This window comes from Chelonoidis abingdonii, chromosome 3 (genome assembly GCF_003597395.2).
Source record: "Chelonoidis abingdonii isolate Lonesome George chromosome 3, CheloAbing_2.0, whole genome shotgun sequence".
Classification (NCBI taxonomy): Eukaryota; Metazoa; Chordata; order Testudines; family Testudinidae; genus Chelonoidis; species Chelonoidis abingdonii.
Genome location: NC_133771.1, coordinates 177,623,893 through 177,642,739, shown reverse-complemented (window position 1 = coordinate 177,642,739; position 18,847 = coordinate 177,623,893). Strand labels below are relative to the sequence as shown.

The window sequence follows — 18,847 nt, the reverse complement described above, 5'->3', positions numbered from 1 at the left end:
GCCGACCGTTGGTACTGCAGGCATTGAAGCATTGCACTGAAGGCATTTGCATAAACAAACGTATCTGCCTCCTGCGTGCTGTTGTCAGGAGAGAGATATCTCCATTGTTACTCTGAGACAAGAATCAGAGTACATAGGGGGCAACATGGCGATTGCTTCATGGCCATAGTGGGGAGGATGGGAGGAGGGATAGCGTACGAGTTTTCAAGCGTCTGGCAAGCAGGATTCTTCCCACTACCCAGAACGCGCTGGGGGCGTGACAGAGGGTGTATACCTAGCAGCGATCGTATTATTGATAGGAGCCATGCGCTGTTGGGCTGGATGTGAAGAGGGGTTTCGGCTTTGAGGTTTTCCTCTTAACAGGAGCAAGGCTCATATAGATCACCTGTGTTCATGAACGGCGGAGAAAGTCCATTTTAAAGCCTTACTTACCATCGCCGTGGAATGTACGTTGGCCTACCTGCGTCTTGTTGTATGCTCACACCAGTCACACAGACACTGAATATTTAAAACTATACAAAATGCGACTTGTATAGAGATCACATGTGCTTCTGTAAGGTGGTAGTGTTCTATGTGAAAACAGTTTACTCTCATTGCTTCTGTAAAGGTATCTTTCCCACACTTATCACCCTGGTTTTGCCTTCCCCATGCAGTGCACATTTCTCTGCAGTCCCTATAGCCATCACGAGGGCGTGCTCCTGACTACGGCGGAGGAAAGAGAAGACGCGGGAGATGAAATGTTCACAGAAAATATTGAAAGTAAACACCTAATGAGAGGGATAACAGATGATGGAAGAGATGTGTAGCAAAGTACAGGAAGATGCCGCATGTAACATCTGAGAAGGGCTAGCAGAGCAGCATGCGAGATTGCCACGTGGATTGCTGCGTTCTCAACTGATATCCTCCCACGCTGGTAGTCTTCAGGAAGGCAGCCTAGTAGTTGCAGAGTGCCGTTGCAGCCCTGTAATAACCTCCCTGCAGAGCCACGTCGATATCTCCTCACCAGACGTGTAAGAACCGTGGGGGAAAGGCTTTCTGCACCCGCCTACTCCTCCACCCCTCGAGAGTTCAAGAAAAGGCTTTGTTAATTAACGCACATGTGCTTAATGTGCCTTTCCCTTTCCCTCGCTTTCCAAGACAGCAGCCGGGATACCTTCTATTCTCTGCTTTTTTTGTTCCTTTGTAAGTAAAGGAATACATCGAAAGGGGGAGGTGGGTTGCTTCACAGGGAAAACTAGTAAGGAAAACACATGAATTTTTAACACACTGATAATACTTTTAACATGGAATAATAAATGATTTTCTAAACGGACTGACTTTATTTCTTCGCCAACCTGTAATCAAAGGGGAGGGTGGGCTTGCTACACTGAATAGTCCATCAGTGCAAGGGTCATCAAGGAGCAAACAGAGTACACCGTACCCTGGGCCGCGCTGAAACTCGTTCTTCAAGGCTCTCTGATGCGCAGCGCCTCCAGGTTTGCTTCTTCTAATCACCCTGGTCTCTGGCTGCTTTTTTTCTGTCTACTCAGCGGCCAGTAGTGATTGCCTCAGCCTCCCACCAGCCATAAATGTCTCCCCACTTAGTCTCACAAAGATTGTGGAGCACCGCAACAGCAATGCAGCGGACTTGGTTGGCTGAGGTCTGACCGAGTAAGTTATGATCGCCATCGGACCCCTTTTAAACGGCCAAATGCACTTCTTCCCACCATCCGGCACTTGCTCAAGCCTGTGTGAACAGCTCCTGCCACTGTCCAGGCTGCCAAGTCGTATTGGCTTTCTGAGCCTTGGCATCAAGGGTAGGCTTGGGTCACAAGGAATACTACAGGCATTTCCACTACCCAAGTTCATGTTCTGGCTCTGGGAAGTTATCCCTTGCTGCAGCCATTTAAACAGACTAGTGCTCCTGAGCCGGGTCATGACCCTTCCTGGCCGTCCACGTGGATTGGGATGACAACCGTCCCTTGTGGTCCCCAGTGCTTGCAGCACATGAAAGTACCCTTCGTTTACGTACTGGGGCCTGGCGTCTGGGGCCAAATAGGATAGGGTTTTCATCTATGGCCCTACCACAGTTCGGAAACACCATTGCAGCAAGCCATCCACTATCACTGCACGTTTCCAGTAGTCACAACCTTCGTAGCAGCAACTTTAACGATTGCTTTTGCTACTTGCATCACTGCACCCACAGTAGATTTGCACTCAAATTGCATTCCGACTGACGCGTAGCTGTTCTGTTGCAGTTCCAGAGGGGCTACTTGCCTCCTCGCTTCTCCACTTGAGGGGCTGCTCTATGTTTGTATTTGGCGTTTCAGGGCAGGGGAAAGCATGTCACAAATTCTAAAAAGTGCTCTACGCATGCGAAAGTTTGCAGCCAACTGCGGATGTCCACCACCGTCAAAACAATGCGGTCCCACCAGTCTGTGCTTGTGCTTTCCGTGCCCAATCGCATTTCATAGTGTAGAAGATGCCCGGTATTGAGCAGTTAGCTCCAAAATCCTGGAGCCAGCGGTTATGGAGATTCCTGCCTCCATCTCGTCATGCTGTCCTCGCCGCTCAGCAATAGCTGCCTCCTCCTCTCTCCTGCCTTGGTTCATTGTTCTATAGTCAAGCACGAGAGTACGCGAGGTTGACAATGTCAAGATACCGTTTGTGATCTCAGGGTCCATGATTGCTGTGCTATGGCGTTTGCTCAATGCACTCCGCGAAAAAGGCGCCAAAGGGTTGTCTGCTGCCTTCACAAAGGGAGGGGTGAGGCTGTACCCAGCACCACCCGGGGCAATGTTTTATGCCCCATCAGGCACTGTGCTCTCAACACGGAAGTGGGAACTATGGGATAGCTGAGGAACAGCTACCCACAGTGCACCGCTCCTGAAATCGATGGTAGCTTTGGACCATGGACGCAAACAATCGATTTCGTGATCCTACTGTGGACGCGCTAAACCGATTTTATTAGATCTGTTTTGTAATATCGGTTTAAGCTACTTTGAAATAATCGTGTAGTGTAGACGTACCCATAGTTTAGCCTTCGCATGGATGGGGACTAACAGTGTAAGATTGGACCCATTATATTGAATATGTTAATTTCTGGTGTTAGAGCCTCATAAGAGAGTCTATATCCTTCTAGTTCTAGAGAATCACAGAGGGGATTTATAAAATTTTATTGTCCAGTGGAAAAAACTAATAAAACAGAAGTGAGATTTAGAAGACAAATTTAATGAAAAATGTCAATTCTACAATGAATGTCAATTTAGAGCAATAATGAATGACAAGGACATCAGTCTTCATTAGCCATTCAAGCCCTCTGAAAGAGAGCAATAAAAACAAAGTAATTCTAATTAAAACAAAGTATCTCTATAGAATATGTATATGCATATTAAAAGATTCTGGATTTATTTTTAATCAAAATATATATTTAATAAGAGTAAATTCAGAACACTTCTGTAAGCGTTAAATCTCAAAATACAGGTTCCAATTGTCATAAGAATGTAACAGGTTTGTTCTCTGCGGGTTGGGTGGCACTGCACTGAATTATCTCCATTTAGAATCCAATTGCAGTCCTGCAAAAATCATTGCTGACTGATGTTTATATTTAGTACAGACTCTGCTGTTCTGGAGCTTAATTAGTTGCTTCAAATTGCAATGAAAGCTTAAAGGGCCAAATCCAATTTTCCTTCCACAAGAAACTCTCTCTTCAAACCGCAATGGGAAATTTTCTTCCATAACTGCATTTAATTTAATTAAGTCCATAGTTAAATACATTAAAAATTATTTGCTATTTTTCTTCATCACACATAATTCTAACTAAAGAAATAGATCATTTGGCTTAAGCTCTTTATCACTATTATTTATGTAAAACATTTCTAGCTATGAATTGCTGTTTTGTTATATAAAATCATTGGAGCATGGAAATCATAGATGGAAAGGAGATATTGGGCTACATTTCAATATATTTTAAATGAAGGCCTGAGGTCTAATACAAAAATGCAAATACAATACACGGCCACATTTGTGAGTACAGTTGTGGTGACTGAAAATTTAAAAAGTAGCTACATCCTGATGCAAACAAATAATTAGGTATCCAGAATGGCCATTTATATGTGCATGACCACACAGAATACAGATGTATGTGTATTTTCCCTTAAAAATGTATCTCATTAGATCATCCCTCCTTCCTGTCAATGAAAGGTTGTTTCCCAAAGTATACTTTCTTGGTTTTTCTCCGATCTAATTTGTAAAGGTCCCAAATAGGACAATGTCATTTTCACAACCAATATTTAAGTCATTAATTTGTATACATACATATTTGGATCCACCACTTGCATCTGGAAAAATAACCACACAGACAATTTGAATGAAACTGGAGACAAAAGATTATCCAAATGGGAAAGATGGAAAAGTAGAGCAAGCAGAGTGAATCAGGAACTTCAGCAAATAAAATTCTCTTTGTAGGGATAGCATTTTTTTCTATTATTTAGTTACATATTAGATTTTCCAAATATATTATTTTTCATACTCCTGTATGGTGTGGTTTCAGTTAAATGTATGGAAAGAAATATTATCCAATGAATATTGTCTGATATATCAAGTCATTACATTGAAATACTACAAATACATACATTTTGTATAGAATCTATAAACAGTTACTAGCTTAGGATGCTTTTCTGTTTCCTTAGGAAAATATAAGCCAGATATGAAATTTTGAACTGTTGTCACACTGTGCACAATAATCCCTGTAGAGCAGATGTGTTTACTGAGTTCTTCACTAACTGTTTAGATTTTCTCAATCAAAGTCTGTATTCCTTATGCACCTAAATCGCCCACTGACTTCAGCAGGAGTTTTAGATGCCTAAAGAATACAGGGTCAACCCCTGAGAAAGTTATATTCTTTTGTAAGATTTCATGTCTGTACTGCCAGTCAGTTCACATCCCTTTAGAACTGCCTTTTATTACAAATTATAGAGACAGAGGTGCCCCTTTCGGACAAGAATGGAGATGGTGGGGAGCAGAGGTCAAACTGCGCACAAAAGCTGACAAGCTTACTGAATAAAAACACAAAATAAAGGAGCTTATTAAGCTGTCATCAGTGGGTAAGTATATGCAAACAACAGGCCCTCACACATTAGTGTAGTCACCAAAGTTGGATTTAAAAAAAAAAAAAAAAAAGTCAAGAGAAAGCCTTAGCAAAAGTGTTACTTTTCATGTATACAATTTGCTCAGACAGGAATGATACAATTGAAAATCTTACAAAATAAAGCCAGATTATGTTCTATCACTGGTATAAGACTAAAGCAAGATTGCTAGCCTGAAACATTGAAAGATCAGAAGTCTGGCCCCCAAAAACAGAATACTGGCCCAAAAATCATGAGATGTTAAAAAAATGATAAAATGTATTTGCATTCTAGTTTTTGAGCCCTGAGGATTCCCTTCATTTGCTTTCCTCTGTAACCAGGAGGGCTATAAATGTACTTGTTTATTGTAAAGAAAGCTGAGATTGTTCATATAATCACATGATTCCAAGAGCTCGAGCTTTCTGGGAAAAAAGAAATAATCACCTTTGATGAAATTGTGAGAGTTGGTAACTGCTAAAGTAACAGCATTAGTTCTGATTCTCTTCTCACTCACACCTCAGCGATTTCACTGGAGTTACTGCAGATTTAAGAGCAGAGTTTGACCATGAACTGACAAAAATGTTCTTGTTCATGTGTGCACTGGAGCTCATGGGCACAGTGCGCACTGGATGGTATTTATTTTCAAAGATACATGTGCACACCTAGCCAAACTGAAGATTAGTCCAGAATTGGATATGGCAAGGCCAGTCTAGTAGTAAGCTAGAGCCTGCATCAACGCTCATTGCACTCAATACAAAGACACCCACTGACATTGCTGAACACTGGATCAAGCGCCTAGTCGAACCGAATGTAGAGTGCTTTAACATTCCAATGGCATCAGACCAAAGGAAGACAAAATTGGGGATAAACTTTTACATCTACCTGACACCTTGGCCGTGCCCTCTGTTGCCATGGCAACAGGACAGTCCCTCTTGGAGGGATATACAAGAACAGCCATGATGCATAGCTGTTACTTAGCAATAAATACTCTAGGATTTCCACTTTGGCCTAAAATCTGTTTTTTCCTCTCACATTTTAAATGTTCTAACTTTACGGAGTATATTATTAATATTTTTGCCACCCCTCCTCAATCCAAAAGCATCTGTAAACATGGTGAGTGCTTTTACATGGAAAATGATTAGCTTATTTAATTAATTTTAACCTTCCTAGGTAAATGTAATATACAGAGGAATTGCAGGGAGCAGAGGTCACTCAGCACCATTCAGGATGCATTCAGCATCTTGTAGGATTGGGGCCAAAGCTGGCTGTCAAAGACAAGAGGCAAAATTTCTTCCTGTTGCCTCAGGCTAGAGATGGAAATTGTAAGCAAGCAGTGGATAATTTAAATATCAAACTACTCACAACTATCTTTAGGAGGGTTTTTTATTAATAACTTTGCTATTATTAATAGAGCTGCACACTAGAAGAGCTAAAGGTTACACAAATGTCATCATAGCTGCCATCCACATTAATAGCTTCAAAAGAAAGTGGAACAAAAACGAAATTCACATGTCTATATATATATTATACTCACAAAACCTGTAAGGCACATAGTTTGGCAGTAAACATAAGGCTTACAAACGTTCTCTTCCCTTTTCTCTCTCCTCATTTTCATTAAAATTACACTCCAAAATGAAATCGTTCTATTATAAAAAATTCTTTATAGCACTGTAAATTTACACTGCATTGCACAACCCTTGGGTCCAGCCCAGGAAAACACTTATTCAAGCAAGCTCTTGCCAATATCTCACTTAAAGTCAATGAGACTACTAATCTAACCATGATCTCAATAGGAATGGACAGGTATAACTGAGGGCAGAATTTGAAGCCATACCTTAAATAATAGGGATGAATATCTACCCTGACTTCCACCTGTGAGGACTGCATCCCCTTCAGTAAGGTTGTGTGGAAATTTGACTCTAAATTATGCAACTATTTAAATGACTAATCTCTGTATGTTTTCTGTTCGGAAGCAGCAAGCAAGACAATGCTGTTGAAATGTTCATGAGACCCGTCCATATTAAAGCTGATCCCCTCCGTATAATTCTGCTAAGTTAAGTGTCTCAGTCTTCTTCACTGCTGGGCTTACTTCCCTCAAGAGAGCTTTGTTTAACTCAGAGTCGGTGTGCAGCTGCAAAGTCCCAGAATAAGCAGCTCTTCCTCTCATAGATCATTCTGAGTTTAGCTAGAAACAATATAAAGCCTTCCAGGCCTAGGTCCACAAATACTCCAGGGGCAGTTCTTTTTGCCTAGCTTGAGTGGCCAGGCTGAGACTGGAGAAAAGACAACAGTTTGCTCCTTTATTATTATTGATTAGTTGTATTGCCATAGTGTGTAGGAGTGCCAGTCACGGACCACGACCCCATTGCGCTATACTCTGTACACAGTCCCTGCCCCAAAAGCTTACAATTGAAGTAAGTAAGAGACAACAGATGGATACAGATTGACAGATGGAGGCTGTGGTCTCAGCAGCCTAACCCCTGTCCCACTTTTTTTTGTAGGCATCATGGAAGAGGAGAATTCAAATGAGAATTCGGCACTGAGACACTTCACTAGAGGCTTATTTGTATCTTTAGATACAAAAATGCCTTTAACAATCTGGACCTAAGTGAAAATGTATTAAAAACATCACTGGTTGGTACATACAATGTATGAACAACACCTTGTCTCCTCAAATGCTCCTCAAGTGTGTGCCCCACAACAGTCTCTCCCCATTGTGGACAAGGCTGCCACATGGGTGGCAGCAACTGGTTTGGCTAATCCCCACGCCCTCCCACAAAGTAGTAATGCAGAAATTACTCTAAAGCCACCTCCTCCCCTCAGCAGCAGTGAGTATTATGGGCTAGGTCCTACAGGCATCTTAGAATTACAGCTATTACAGCTACAGTGTGTGTGGTGTGCGTGGATGCACCAAAACAATTTCTGTCAAAATAGCGCTTGTGGGTGGGTTAAGCCAATGCAAGGATGGGTGATGCTACAAACCATTTTGTGCAATCAAGTGCCACTGAAGCTAGGGAACTGAACTGTTTGTTTGCAACAGCTGACAGGAAGTGTTCCTTCTGAACTGGTGCAGAAGGATTTTAATAATTGCTAGTGTAGGAGGGCCAAACCCTTTATAGAACCATGACAGGAAGTATGAATGAGACAAGTTTTCCTCAACTTAATGTAGACACACCCACTGATCAAGGGCAGGATGCAGATCTAAAGAGACAACATGACTACATGGGACCTTAGGAGCCAGGAAATCCTGTGTCTAGCCCCAACTGTGGCAGACTTGATGTGTGGCCTTGGACTATCTATGTAACCTCGCTCAGTCTTGCTATCTATCTAATAAAAGAAGTAGGACAATAGTACTTACCTACCTTACAAATTAGCCCAATTGGTAAGTAATAAAGCAGGTTTGCCCTTGGAATCCTCATTATACAAAACGTTATATTTTATTGAAACATAGTGTCCTGGACAGGATACCCACCAATGTGAACAGCTTTATACATGCAGTGTGTCTCTGAAAAGTTCAAGTAACAAAGGTGATTTTTGCAAAAAGGTGAAATGGGGTGCCATTGGTCTCTGTTCAGTGCTGCACAGAGAGGAGACTGCCGGGATCCTAGGCAGGGAAAGCTGATGAGGTTGCAAATCATCAGCTCCCATGAAGGAGACAGAAATTCAAAACAGAGTCTTTTGGGGTAATTTACATGGCACATAACACAGAGGAACAATTAGAGAAATCATTCGACAAATTAATGGGATTAGTTTTATGAAGGATGTATTTGAAAGTGAGTAATGAGGGTGTAGCTCTTTAACTAATTCTATGGTTTATGCCTCGTGGAAATCCCTTCCTGCCAACAACTATGTAAGTTGAATCCCCTCTACAGTCCCATGCAATTCAATGGGAGAAAATATTATTTGGACACTTTAGAGTTGAGGCATATGGCTTGTCTAATAATGACATGAATAGTTATGGCTGGTTTGCAATTGTATCAGCTCTGTGCTTCCAGCAGCACTGGAGTTCTTGTTAACAGATCCTTTCTTCACTCTTAAAAGTGCAGGATAACATCTGGGCCTGTTGGGAAGCACTCTTGCAATAAAGAAGTACTTTGTGTAATTCATCTTTCCTTGCCAAGCCGCATCTGTCTGCTCTCCCTGGCCTTCTCCATTCCCACCCTGAGCTCCCCAGGGCTGTGGAGGCATACTGGAGCTGCAGCAAGCTGTCTCCATCAACAGGTGGCACTGTTTGCTTTTTTCCTCCTCACCCTACAGAGAGATCTGGTACTGTCACCCCACATTACACATAGGGTAACATTTTCAAAAGTGCCTATGTCACTACAGCTCCCTGTGGATCTAGAGCTAACTCCCACTTCAGGATCTTAAATACAAAATATAGGCACCAATGAGAGCCTGAAAACCCCCACTCAGACACCACCTCACCTCTAAATTACCTAGGCACCTCAATTGCTGTTGGTGAGCAGATGCAAAACCACCTAAGTCTAACACCACCAAGCTGCTCCCCCCTGGTGGGAGTCTCCAACTTGGCATTCCTCCATCTGTTTTGCCTGCAGGGCCAAATTTGGTAGGTATTGTCAGAATATGCCTTACCTGCACAAAAGACAACCAGATCTAGACTTTTCTGACGTGGGCATTAATGTCCCAGAATACCTGACAGCCCAGTGTGTAGAGCTCTCATGCAGGCTATGGGAGACCTGTTTTCAAATCCACGCTCTGCCTGATATGGAGCAGGGACTTAAACACCACTTTCCCAGAGAAGTGCCTTAATCATGTGACTATTGGGTATTCTAGGGTGAGAGTGCTCTCAACTTGTCCTGCTGAACCTGTTCCCTTGTGTATTAAATAAATATATATTAACTGGGCTCAAGAGAGACTGACTTCATAGCCCAGTGGTTAGGGCACTTGCCTAGGATGTAGGTCCCGGCTCCAATAAATACTTCATTTGTTCTACAAAATGGAACAGCTTCACCAGAAGAGATTGAGAGAGCCCCACCTCAGCATGCCCAATAGCTTGATGGTCAGGGCAGAGATAGGGGAGACCTGTTCCAAACCAGGCAGAATAGGGGTTTGGAAACAGGTCTCCCACAGCCCAGGTGAGCACCCCCTAAACACCTGGCTATAATGTGATGGGTCTCTCTCTCTCTCTTTTTGAGAAGGAGCTGAGGTGGCTTAGGAACCTCATTCCAGGAGAGGGTTCACTGCTCTGAATCCTGAGTGGAACTAGACAGGGGGCTCAGACCCCACCCCTCTCCTCAGTATTTCCTACTGGCCAGCGTAGACAGAAGCCAGAAAACCAGAAACCAAGTCTCCCATCTCAGGCATCTAACTTCCCGCACCCTTTGTACAGGGGAGCCTGGGCTCCTAACTTGGGGCTGTGAATTCCACTAGGCAGCTGGGTGCCTAGAAGTTAGGTGTTGCCATGCCTACGTCCCTTTGTGGACTAATCCTTAGGAGCCAACCTGACACAGAAGCTCATTGGGACTTAGGCTTCTATGTTCCTGAATCACTTTTTGAGATTTAGGCTCCTAAGTCACTTAGATGCTTTTGAAAATGTTACCCGAAGTACCTGTCTACCCTGGGAAAAATTTCTGAGCAGTTTTAAAACTTGCTCAACTAAACTGATTTTAAAACCATCTAAGTCCTGGTGTGCACTTGGTTTCAGGCAGTTTAAAATGTCTTAAAAATGCTCTAATAAAAACAGGTTAACAGCAGTTAGAAAATTTCCCAGTGTAGATAGACCCCTGGAGCTATATTGTGCCCTTTATCTACGGATGCAGATCAAGCACATAATAAGATCCCAAGCTCTCATTCCAGCAGGTTAATTCTCTCTAATTAGGGGCTCTGTTTTGAAGGTTCAATACCAAGGGAAATTTCTACACTCCTCTCCCACTCCAAATTTCATAACGACAGTTTCCCCATGTGATCAGCTACCATTTTGCCTTGGCTTTTTGTTGATGACACTACACCGCAGTCTACTCAGAAGGTTGCTCAATTTTTCAATAAAAATAAGAAGCTCTTGATTTCATCTCCGAGTATTCTCCACCACTACCAGCACAAAAGTGTTTCATGATCTGAGCACAACAACAACAAAGGATTTCCTGAGCATCTGATCCTCCCCCCACAACTAGAGTTCACCCCTAGCCCCATGTTGTATGCAAGTTCTGTTAATTAAAGATTAGTATGGACTCCAAATGAAGCAACATGATATAATGTGACCTGAAGATTCCATAGACTATTCATGTCAACTCATTCAAGCTAGAAATGCAGTTTAGTTAATTTACCACTTGGAGAAATTATTTTCTTCCATATAAAAAGTTACCAGGTTTTATATTAAGACCTCAACATTTTAATTCTCAAACTAAAAATAAGGGTCCTGCTTTTGACCTCACTAACTGGATTTGTCTATGCTGAGGAAAAGCAGCATGTTAGAAAACATGTTAACTAACACGATGGTAACATGACTTTATATCCTTTTTAAAAGAGGAACAAGTAATGTTTAAAACTGTGTTAGCTGGTTGTAATAGCCCATGCCAGGACCACCTAAAATGTTTTCAAACACTGCTGGATTTGTCCCCCCCAAAGGCAAAATCTTTTAATACCATGTTTTCTAACATGATACATCTTCAGAGTGTAATCAAGGCCACTTACACATATGTAAATCCAAAATAATTCCCCTAAAGACAACTGGATTACTCCAGATTTAAAATGGGATAAAATCATAATCTGGACCATGATTTTCAAAGTGCATTTGCTTTAACACTAATCTGACAAACAAACCAAAAAAGGGGGGTGGTCTTACTCAACAAGCCTCTGGTCTGCTATCAGCTGCTATTCAAGATTATTCCTCCCCACCCCACCGCCACTGTTTCTAAATGAACTCAGCATTACCTATTTTTTTTTATTATTTTTTTAAATAAAATAAAGATTTGTTTTGGTTGACGTGGTGACTTTTTCAGTAGAACACACTGAATTGCGCTATGAGTGATTATAAATATACCTAAAAACCTACAAAGATACGTTTTGTGAAACCGCAAGATTATGCTAGTTTCAAACCTTTCTTTCCATTCGTCTTCAGCAATGTAAGGGGAGAACCCGTCAAAAGATTGTTTATATCCATGAATGGCAGCACCCTTAATTCAGATCTACAAGGCTGTAATTATATTATTACAGTAAATCAAACATTGCCAGAGTCTTTCCAATCGTATTCATTGTCTGAAATTAACAGCAAATGGTAGTTTGATTTGCTTTTCTTCCCTAGATACAGACAGACTGGAGGGAGGAATTAGAGCAAACTAACCCGGCTGCCTGGAAATGCTGGATTCAGAAATAAACATTTTAACTTTCTAAGAAAAGAAACCACCGCGGAGAGGGAAAGGAAGAGGAGACCCGCCACAGCACTTGATAGAGAGCGAGTGCAAAGCAATTAGTAGGCTGCTAAATCCTGTGTTACAATAAATCAGTGACCTAAATCCCCCTCTTCCCCAGTGCCCCTCATTATTAAATCAACTTTAATGAACTAGCCCCTTCTCTCCCTCTCCAAACCAAATACGGTTCCATTTTCATCTGCACCTGCCTATCACAATGGCTGGTGTGCGGCAGGAATGTGCATAGGAAGCGATCTAGAGCAGCGTGTGTGTGTAATTGACAAGTTCCCAGCCTTGCCCTTTGAATAAGCGCCTCTGCCCAGATCCCGAGGCAATGCCCCCTCGGACAAACCAAGCCTGACTCAGAGACGGTCAATACAAATACTTTGAAGCGACAGGCACCTCCTGTTTTCTTTGCATTAACACCAGCTAACCCCTGTATCTAACACTAACCCACACTCCCTTGTCGGGGTTCTCAGCATGTCGTTTGATAGCTGGATGTGCCACATCTGGCGCCTGGCCCGAACAGGCTCCATGCATGACGAACGTGTCAATATGTGGTGCGAGGACAGGGCTGCGAGCTGAGAAGAGGTTTGTTTGTTTTTTTGAACTTCCACATGCGTATATTGTGCCCTCACGAGGTATTCTAAAAGATGCCTTAAAGGGGACGGGACCAAAGCTGGTTTTGACAAGAGACAGGCTAGACTGGGAACTGCAGAGACAGTCAAGAACAAGTCTGTTATCTTACAAAGGACACTTCAGGCTGTCAGCTGCGAGAGATTTACAGGAAAATCCCCTTTCCTGGGACTGAAACTCTGGGAAAGAAACGCCGGGTTTCCCCCGAGAAAGACTCAAACATATTCACCCTAGATAGCCCCTCATACAGGCCTGAGTGGGGGCATGTGCTGCCGCGCCAGATCGCTAAGGGTACAGTGCAGGGAAAGCCACTTAGCAGCAATAACATCGCACGCAGCCTTACGCATCTCTGTGAGTAGGATCGGGGGGAGGGGCTATTTATCTGTCCGCGTTTAACTCTATGGAAGAGGGGGGAGATCTCTCTTCTCCCTCGCCCCTTCTAAAAGTCCCACCTTACTGCCATCACCAGCTGCAGTTAGCGTGAGGGTGGCTTCTGTTTTCATACTAAAGTACCGCTATTTGGGGACGCTGTTTTAGAGGGCTGAGCGAGTCAACTGGATTTGAACCAGCTCAACACTGAGCAGCTCCAGCCCCAGCCCCGAGCCGTGCTAATAATTGGTCGCAGCTGGCTTAGGGGTGTTAAGTGTTCACTATGTGCTGGGGGGATAATTGGAAGGGGAAGTTTGAGAAACAAAAGTGCAATATTTTATGGCTGGTTTACAGTGATGTCAAACTCCGTAGTAAACACATTGCTATTGAAAACCCAGCGTGAGCCTATCTGAGACGTCAGGAGCAGCTAATCCCTGGTCGCTAACCCAATCGCCGGGCTAAGCCGTGGCTTCGCGTATTAGAAAAAATTTTTCAGCACATTTGATTTTTCCCATGTCTGAGATTGCTAAAAGTTCCTTACCCGCGAGGGACTGTAAACTGCTGCTGGCGTGGGTGCCTGGGTAGTCATTTCAACTGATCTCCACATCTCTTTCGACTAAGGGAGAGTGATGATGAAGCTGGAAATTCTTTTTAAAACTAAGGCCAGCAGCAGGCAGAAGTCTTGTATTTCGCTCAAGAGCTACTGAAGTGGCAACGCAGTAATTAACTGTATGCAGCAATGTTGTTTTAGCCGTGTAGCTCCCGGGCTATTAGAGAGACAAGGTGGGTGTCAAAGCGTCTCTCTCTCACCGACAGAAGCTGGTCCAGTAAAAGATATCGCCTCACCAACCTTGTCTCTCTAACGCAGAAACGGACTGTCCACTTTGCTAGGGAAGTAACTCGATGATTGATGGATACGTTGCATGCAGGCAGAAACTGAAAGGCTTTTGAGGAAAACTGAGGACTCCGAGTTGTGTTTCTACAGTGGATGAAGAACCCCGATGAAAATGAGCTAAGAAAAAGCTTTCCTTATTAGGACATACACAGCTGTGTTATAGTGAATTTGACATCAGTTAAATAGTTTGGGTCCTTTACGCTCTTTTCCTCCAATTAAAATTGATGCTTATGTCAAAAACCAGAATAGACTGGGGAAAGTACGATAACTTTTGAGTTTCTTTCCTCTGTCTCTGGCAGAAATTTATAGGCCTAATCCTGCGTTAATTTTGTCACTGACGTCAGCAGCTGCAGGATCATGCCCTATCGGGGATTTTAGAATAGACATAACAAAAAGCAGCAGGCTGGCTTTGAAAATGCTCACTGTTCCCCATGTATGTGCCCCGATGACCCCCAGTATGACATTACAGATCTATTCCTGGACCATACGTCTGCCAGCTGTGACTAGATAAAGTCTGTTGGGTCTTTATAGTCGCCTTGCAAGGTAAGGTCTTATCAAACATTAGTGTTCACTCACTGCAGTGACCTCGCCCCGCGCTACACGCAATGAATGGAATAGGGTAAACAAAAAGTCAGCGATATATGTGGCTTCGCAGCTCTCTTTTCTAGTGCATTTGCAATCTGATCAGAGCAGCCAAGTGGAAAGGAAATTCTGCTAGTGTTTGAGGAGACAGCGGGCAGCCAAAATAATAATAAAGAAAGAATCTGAGCCAAACGGAAAACATGTTTCTGATTTAAATTTAATCTATGTTGTAATTAGATGGCATGTCATTTATGAAAACATAATTAACACAAAGGATTTTTGCTCATTGGGAACATTCGCCCAGCGCAGAGGCTGGGTGTCTATTTTCTAATCGGCGTTTTTAGAAGCGTCTATTCGTGTGTTTGTTCTCGTTCAGTTTCTACATGACGTGACTGCTCACAAGGAAAACGTGACATGAAGAAGATTGACTTCATTTACTGATTGTAAGGTCCACCAGCCTTCAGCAAACAGGGGAATTAACTGACAGCGCTTCCTCTAGTCTTTCGTACAAAAAGCAATCACTGATCCTGAGCAGATTTTTCAGTGAAATGTTCCATAATGCCTATCCCAGTTTAAAGGAACCCTAGTGTCTACACATATGTAAACACCGAAGTCTGTTGTTGTTGCTCGTTGCATAGATAATGCAGGACAGAAGTTTGGTTTCCATTTTGTGAAGATGACTAATTATTTCCAAATTATGCTCTGCATACGATGAAAGTATCTATTTGAATAACGTGTGAAAGGAATACAGCACGATCATTAAAACCCACCGAGGAAACCAGAGAAACTGCAATTTTAACATGTTTAATATAAATCATCAGTTTTGCTAACTTGTAGAAACACTGGATTGCTTTCTACGGAATAAGAAAAAATCTGGAAAACCAATGTTTAAATATTGAGTTTATTTCCTACAGTCAAGCTATTATCGATATCCTAGTCTGCACTACAGTGATTAGTTTGAATTTCTTCCTATGGGAATGTATTACATCATATGGAGTAACTGAAAACCTCTAACAGAAGTTGTAGTGTAGTGTGTGAGACGTTGTTTTCATTATGTGTTATAAAGCAGTTATACCTGGCAGCAGGGACGCAATAATTAGCAAACGCTTTATTTAGTTGGTTGTTGATTTTTTATTCTAGAGCTACAAAAAATGTTTTCTCCAGTTTTATCCCAGGAAAGCAAGAAAGAAATTGACTTCCCAAACCCAATTTTCGCATGTACTCATTATTAAACTGGCATCTGGCCTTTCCTAGACTTCCAGTGTATGAAAATTGACCGTTCTGTTCATTTAGACCTTTAGTTCTTATGGGGAAATTGGTACCTTTTGCTACCGAAGAAATCAAAAACTGCCTATTTGATTTCTTTTAAAAAGTAGCTACGGGGAATGCACGTTCTAATATTGTTTTATTTTTCATCAACGCTCCACACACTGTGCGAAATTCAACAGGAATTTCAATCCAAATGGGCACGTTGAAATTAATGTGGAGGTGTAACAGCCGCATGATGCAACATTTCTGGCAAGTGGAGTAATGTCAGTGTACAGTAAGAATACTACTGAGCCCTGTTACAGTTCATACTCCTTCTAATCTTCCATTTGCCAGGATTCCGTGTATTTAAGATTCACACGATAAAATAGACAATAACCCTCACAGTGCCAGGTGAGGAACAATCACATTTCCATTCCCATAATATTCAGGGGGAAGGACAGTTGTCGTTTGTATTGACAGCATTTTATTGTACTTATTTTGAGGGAGTTGATATCTTCTCACGCTTCCTTCGCTTTCCAATATCACAATTTTATTTTTCTTAGGTGAAAGAACATTCAGAAAAGGCTACTAGGCCAGGCGCAGCTATAGCCTTCTCCCATAATGACATTACTTCTGCACCAATTAGCAGAATGAAAATGTATAATATTCCTAATCTTTCCTTAGGTCTTTGGTATACAGGCCACGGTAAATCTGGCAGAATGAATCACTTCAGAGAGGATGTCAATATCTTTAGTTGTACATGTATGTCTGTTGAGCGTTTGTGTATAAAGCTTTCCTATCTTCTCGGTATTATAAGTAAAGAGTTGTTAGAAAAAAGCAGAAACAATAGATCTGTATAGATGATACATCAGAAGGGATTTTGCATATATAAATTTTGAATGGTGATGAACTAATATCTACAAATCTTTAGAAAACATTAACTGAAGTGACGTATTTGACTCGATAAACATTAGTCTAAAAGGATGTTATAACTATACTTGTCCAAAGAATGTTACATTTGTATTTAGAGGGAGGCTTGTTATCGCAAGATGACATTTTTCGACCCATTGGGCTGACATTAGTGACAGTCAAATACTATTTATTCGCTATACTATAATCACTGGGGACGCAAGGTCAGGAACCGCAGTGTTATAGATATATCAAGATCAAAGCTTTCTAGTTCTTTCATACAGATCACAAATGTAATCAGCTCCACCCTATATACACTCCTTTGTGCGGTTACTACATACTTTTATTCCCTTGGTGTGAAGAGCGCCAACAGGTTGCCTGTGGTGAGAAATAAACCCTTGACACATTTTTCCACATTCTATCTGTACACGTCGGCTGGTTTTCACTCGCTGTCTGGTACAAGCCCAGGAATTTTGAAAGAAACCCTACCTAAAAATGACCATTGTCTACCGTGCTACGTCCATCCGATCTGCAGAAGCTACCTGTAATTCCTTTCAAAGAGCTCAATTCTCCCCCATAGCACCAGCGCCAGAGCGCCCCAGCCCACTGGGCTTACCTGAAGGATGTTGGCGTGCTGCAGCCTTTGCAGGAGGATCATCTCCTTGACGATTTTGTAGGAGGCGAGCCGGTAGCAAGCTTCTAACGCCGCGTATTGCTTCACGCAGTTCTCGATGTCGTGCCCCCCAAAATCCACCGATTTCAGCGCCACGGCCAGCGTGCGGTTCAGGACGACCTTGTAGACAGCTTTGGTGTAGCCGGAGCCCAAGTAGTGCAGGCTAGTGACATTGTGGATGTCTCGACACCCCAGCAGAGGGGGATTCAGAGCCAGGTCTACTTTGGCTTCGGGATAGGAGCCCCCGCGGCTGTCAGCCTGCGGCGCTTTCCCCTTCTCCAGCCGAAGGGTCTGCTCCGAGGAGGTCCGCTGCTGGGCAAGGTCCATCAGCCGCCGCTCCAGCGGTCTCACCAGCCGCCGGGCAGCAGCCGCGGGCGCTTGGTGCTTCTGGTAGCGGACCAGCTCCTCGTAGCGCTCCCTGATCTGCCGGGCTAACTCCAAGCGCTGGCTCTCGCGGTCCTCCCCCGGCCAGTACAAAGGCGAGCCCGCAAACGCCGGGGTGACCCCGCGCCGCGGCTGCTGCTGCTGTTGCTGCTGCTGGTGGTGGTGAGGATCAAAGTCCGGGATGAAGAACACGTTGAGCAAAGTGCCCAGGAAAAAGGAGAGGCAGCAGCCGGCGGCCACCGCGATCTTTCTGCGCCTCATCGCAGCGCCCCAGCCTCTCCCCTCTCCCCCAGGGCTCAGGTTTAGGCGGAAAAGGCTCCCCGGAACCGCAGCCTCTTCACGTGGCCCCGTCGGCCCTCGCCCAGCTCAGGCACATCAGCCTGACACTTGCCTTCCTGCTCATGAGCTTCTGGAGCGCGGATTATCAGAAGGACCTGGAGGCGGGGGGGAGGATAATAACCCTGAGCGCTCTCCGCTCGCTGACGTCCCCTGATTGACAGTCCAGCCCTGCCCGTGGACCGGCGGAGCAGCAGGGGGCCCTGGGAAACGTAGTCTCTCGGATGACGCTCCCCACCGCCGTGTGATAGCCGGGAAGTCAGGACTACAACTCCCAGGCTCAGCCGCAGCTCCCGTGCACGGCCAGGCAATAGGCGGGGCCCACCGAGATGATAACGGAGTG

The 18,847-nt window shown here is 43.5% G+C and overlaps 1 protein-coding gene across 1 annotated transcript in view; it reads right to left on the bottom strand.

The window, feature by feature from the left end:
- Nucleotides 1-18,613, bottom strand: part of PKDCC (protein kinase domain containing, cytoplasmic) — a 55,223-nt gene extending 36,610 nt beyond the window's left edge. The window contains exon 1 of the mRNA XM_032765492.2: nt 17,728-18,613. Within this exon, the coding sequence (XP_032621383.1) occupies nt 17,728-18,429 (702 nt within the window). The 5' untranslated portion in view covers nt 18,430-18,613. The remainder of the gene's footprint in view (nt 1-17,727) is intronic.
- Between the last annotated feature and the right edge of the window lie 234 nt (nt 18,614-18,847).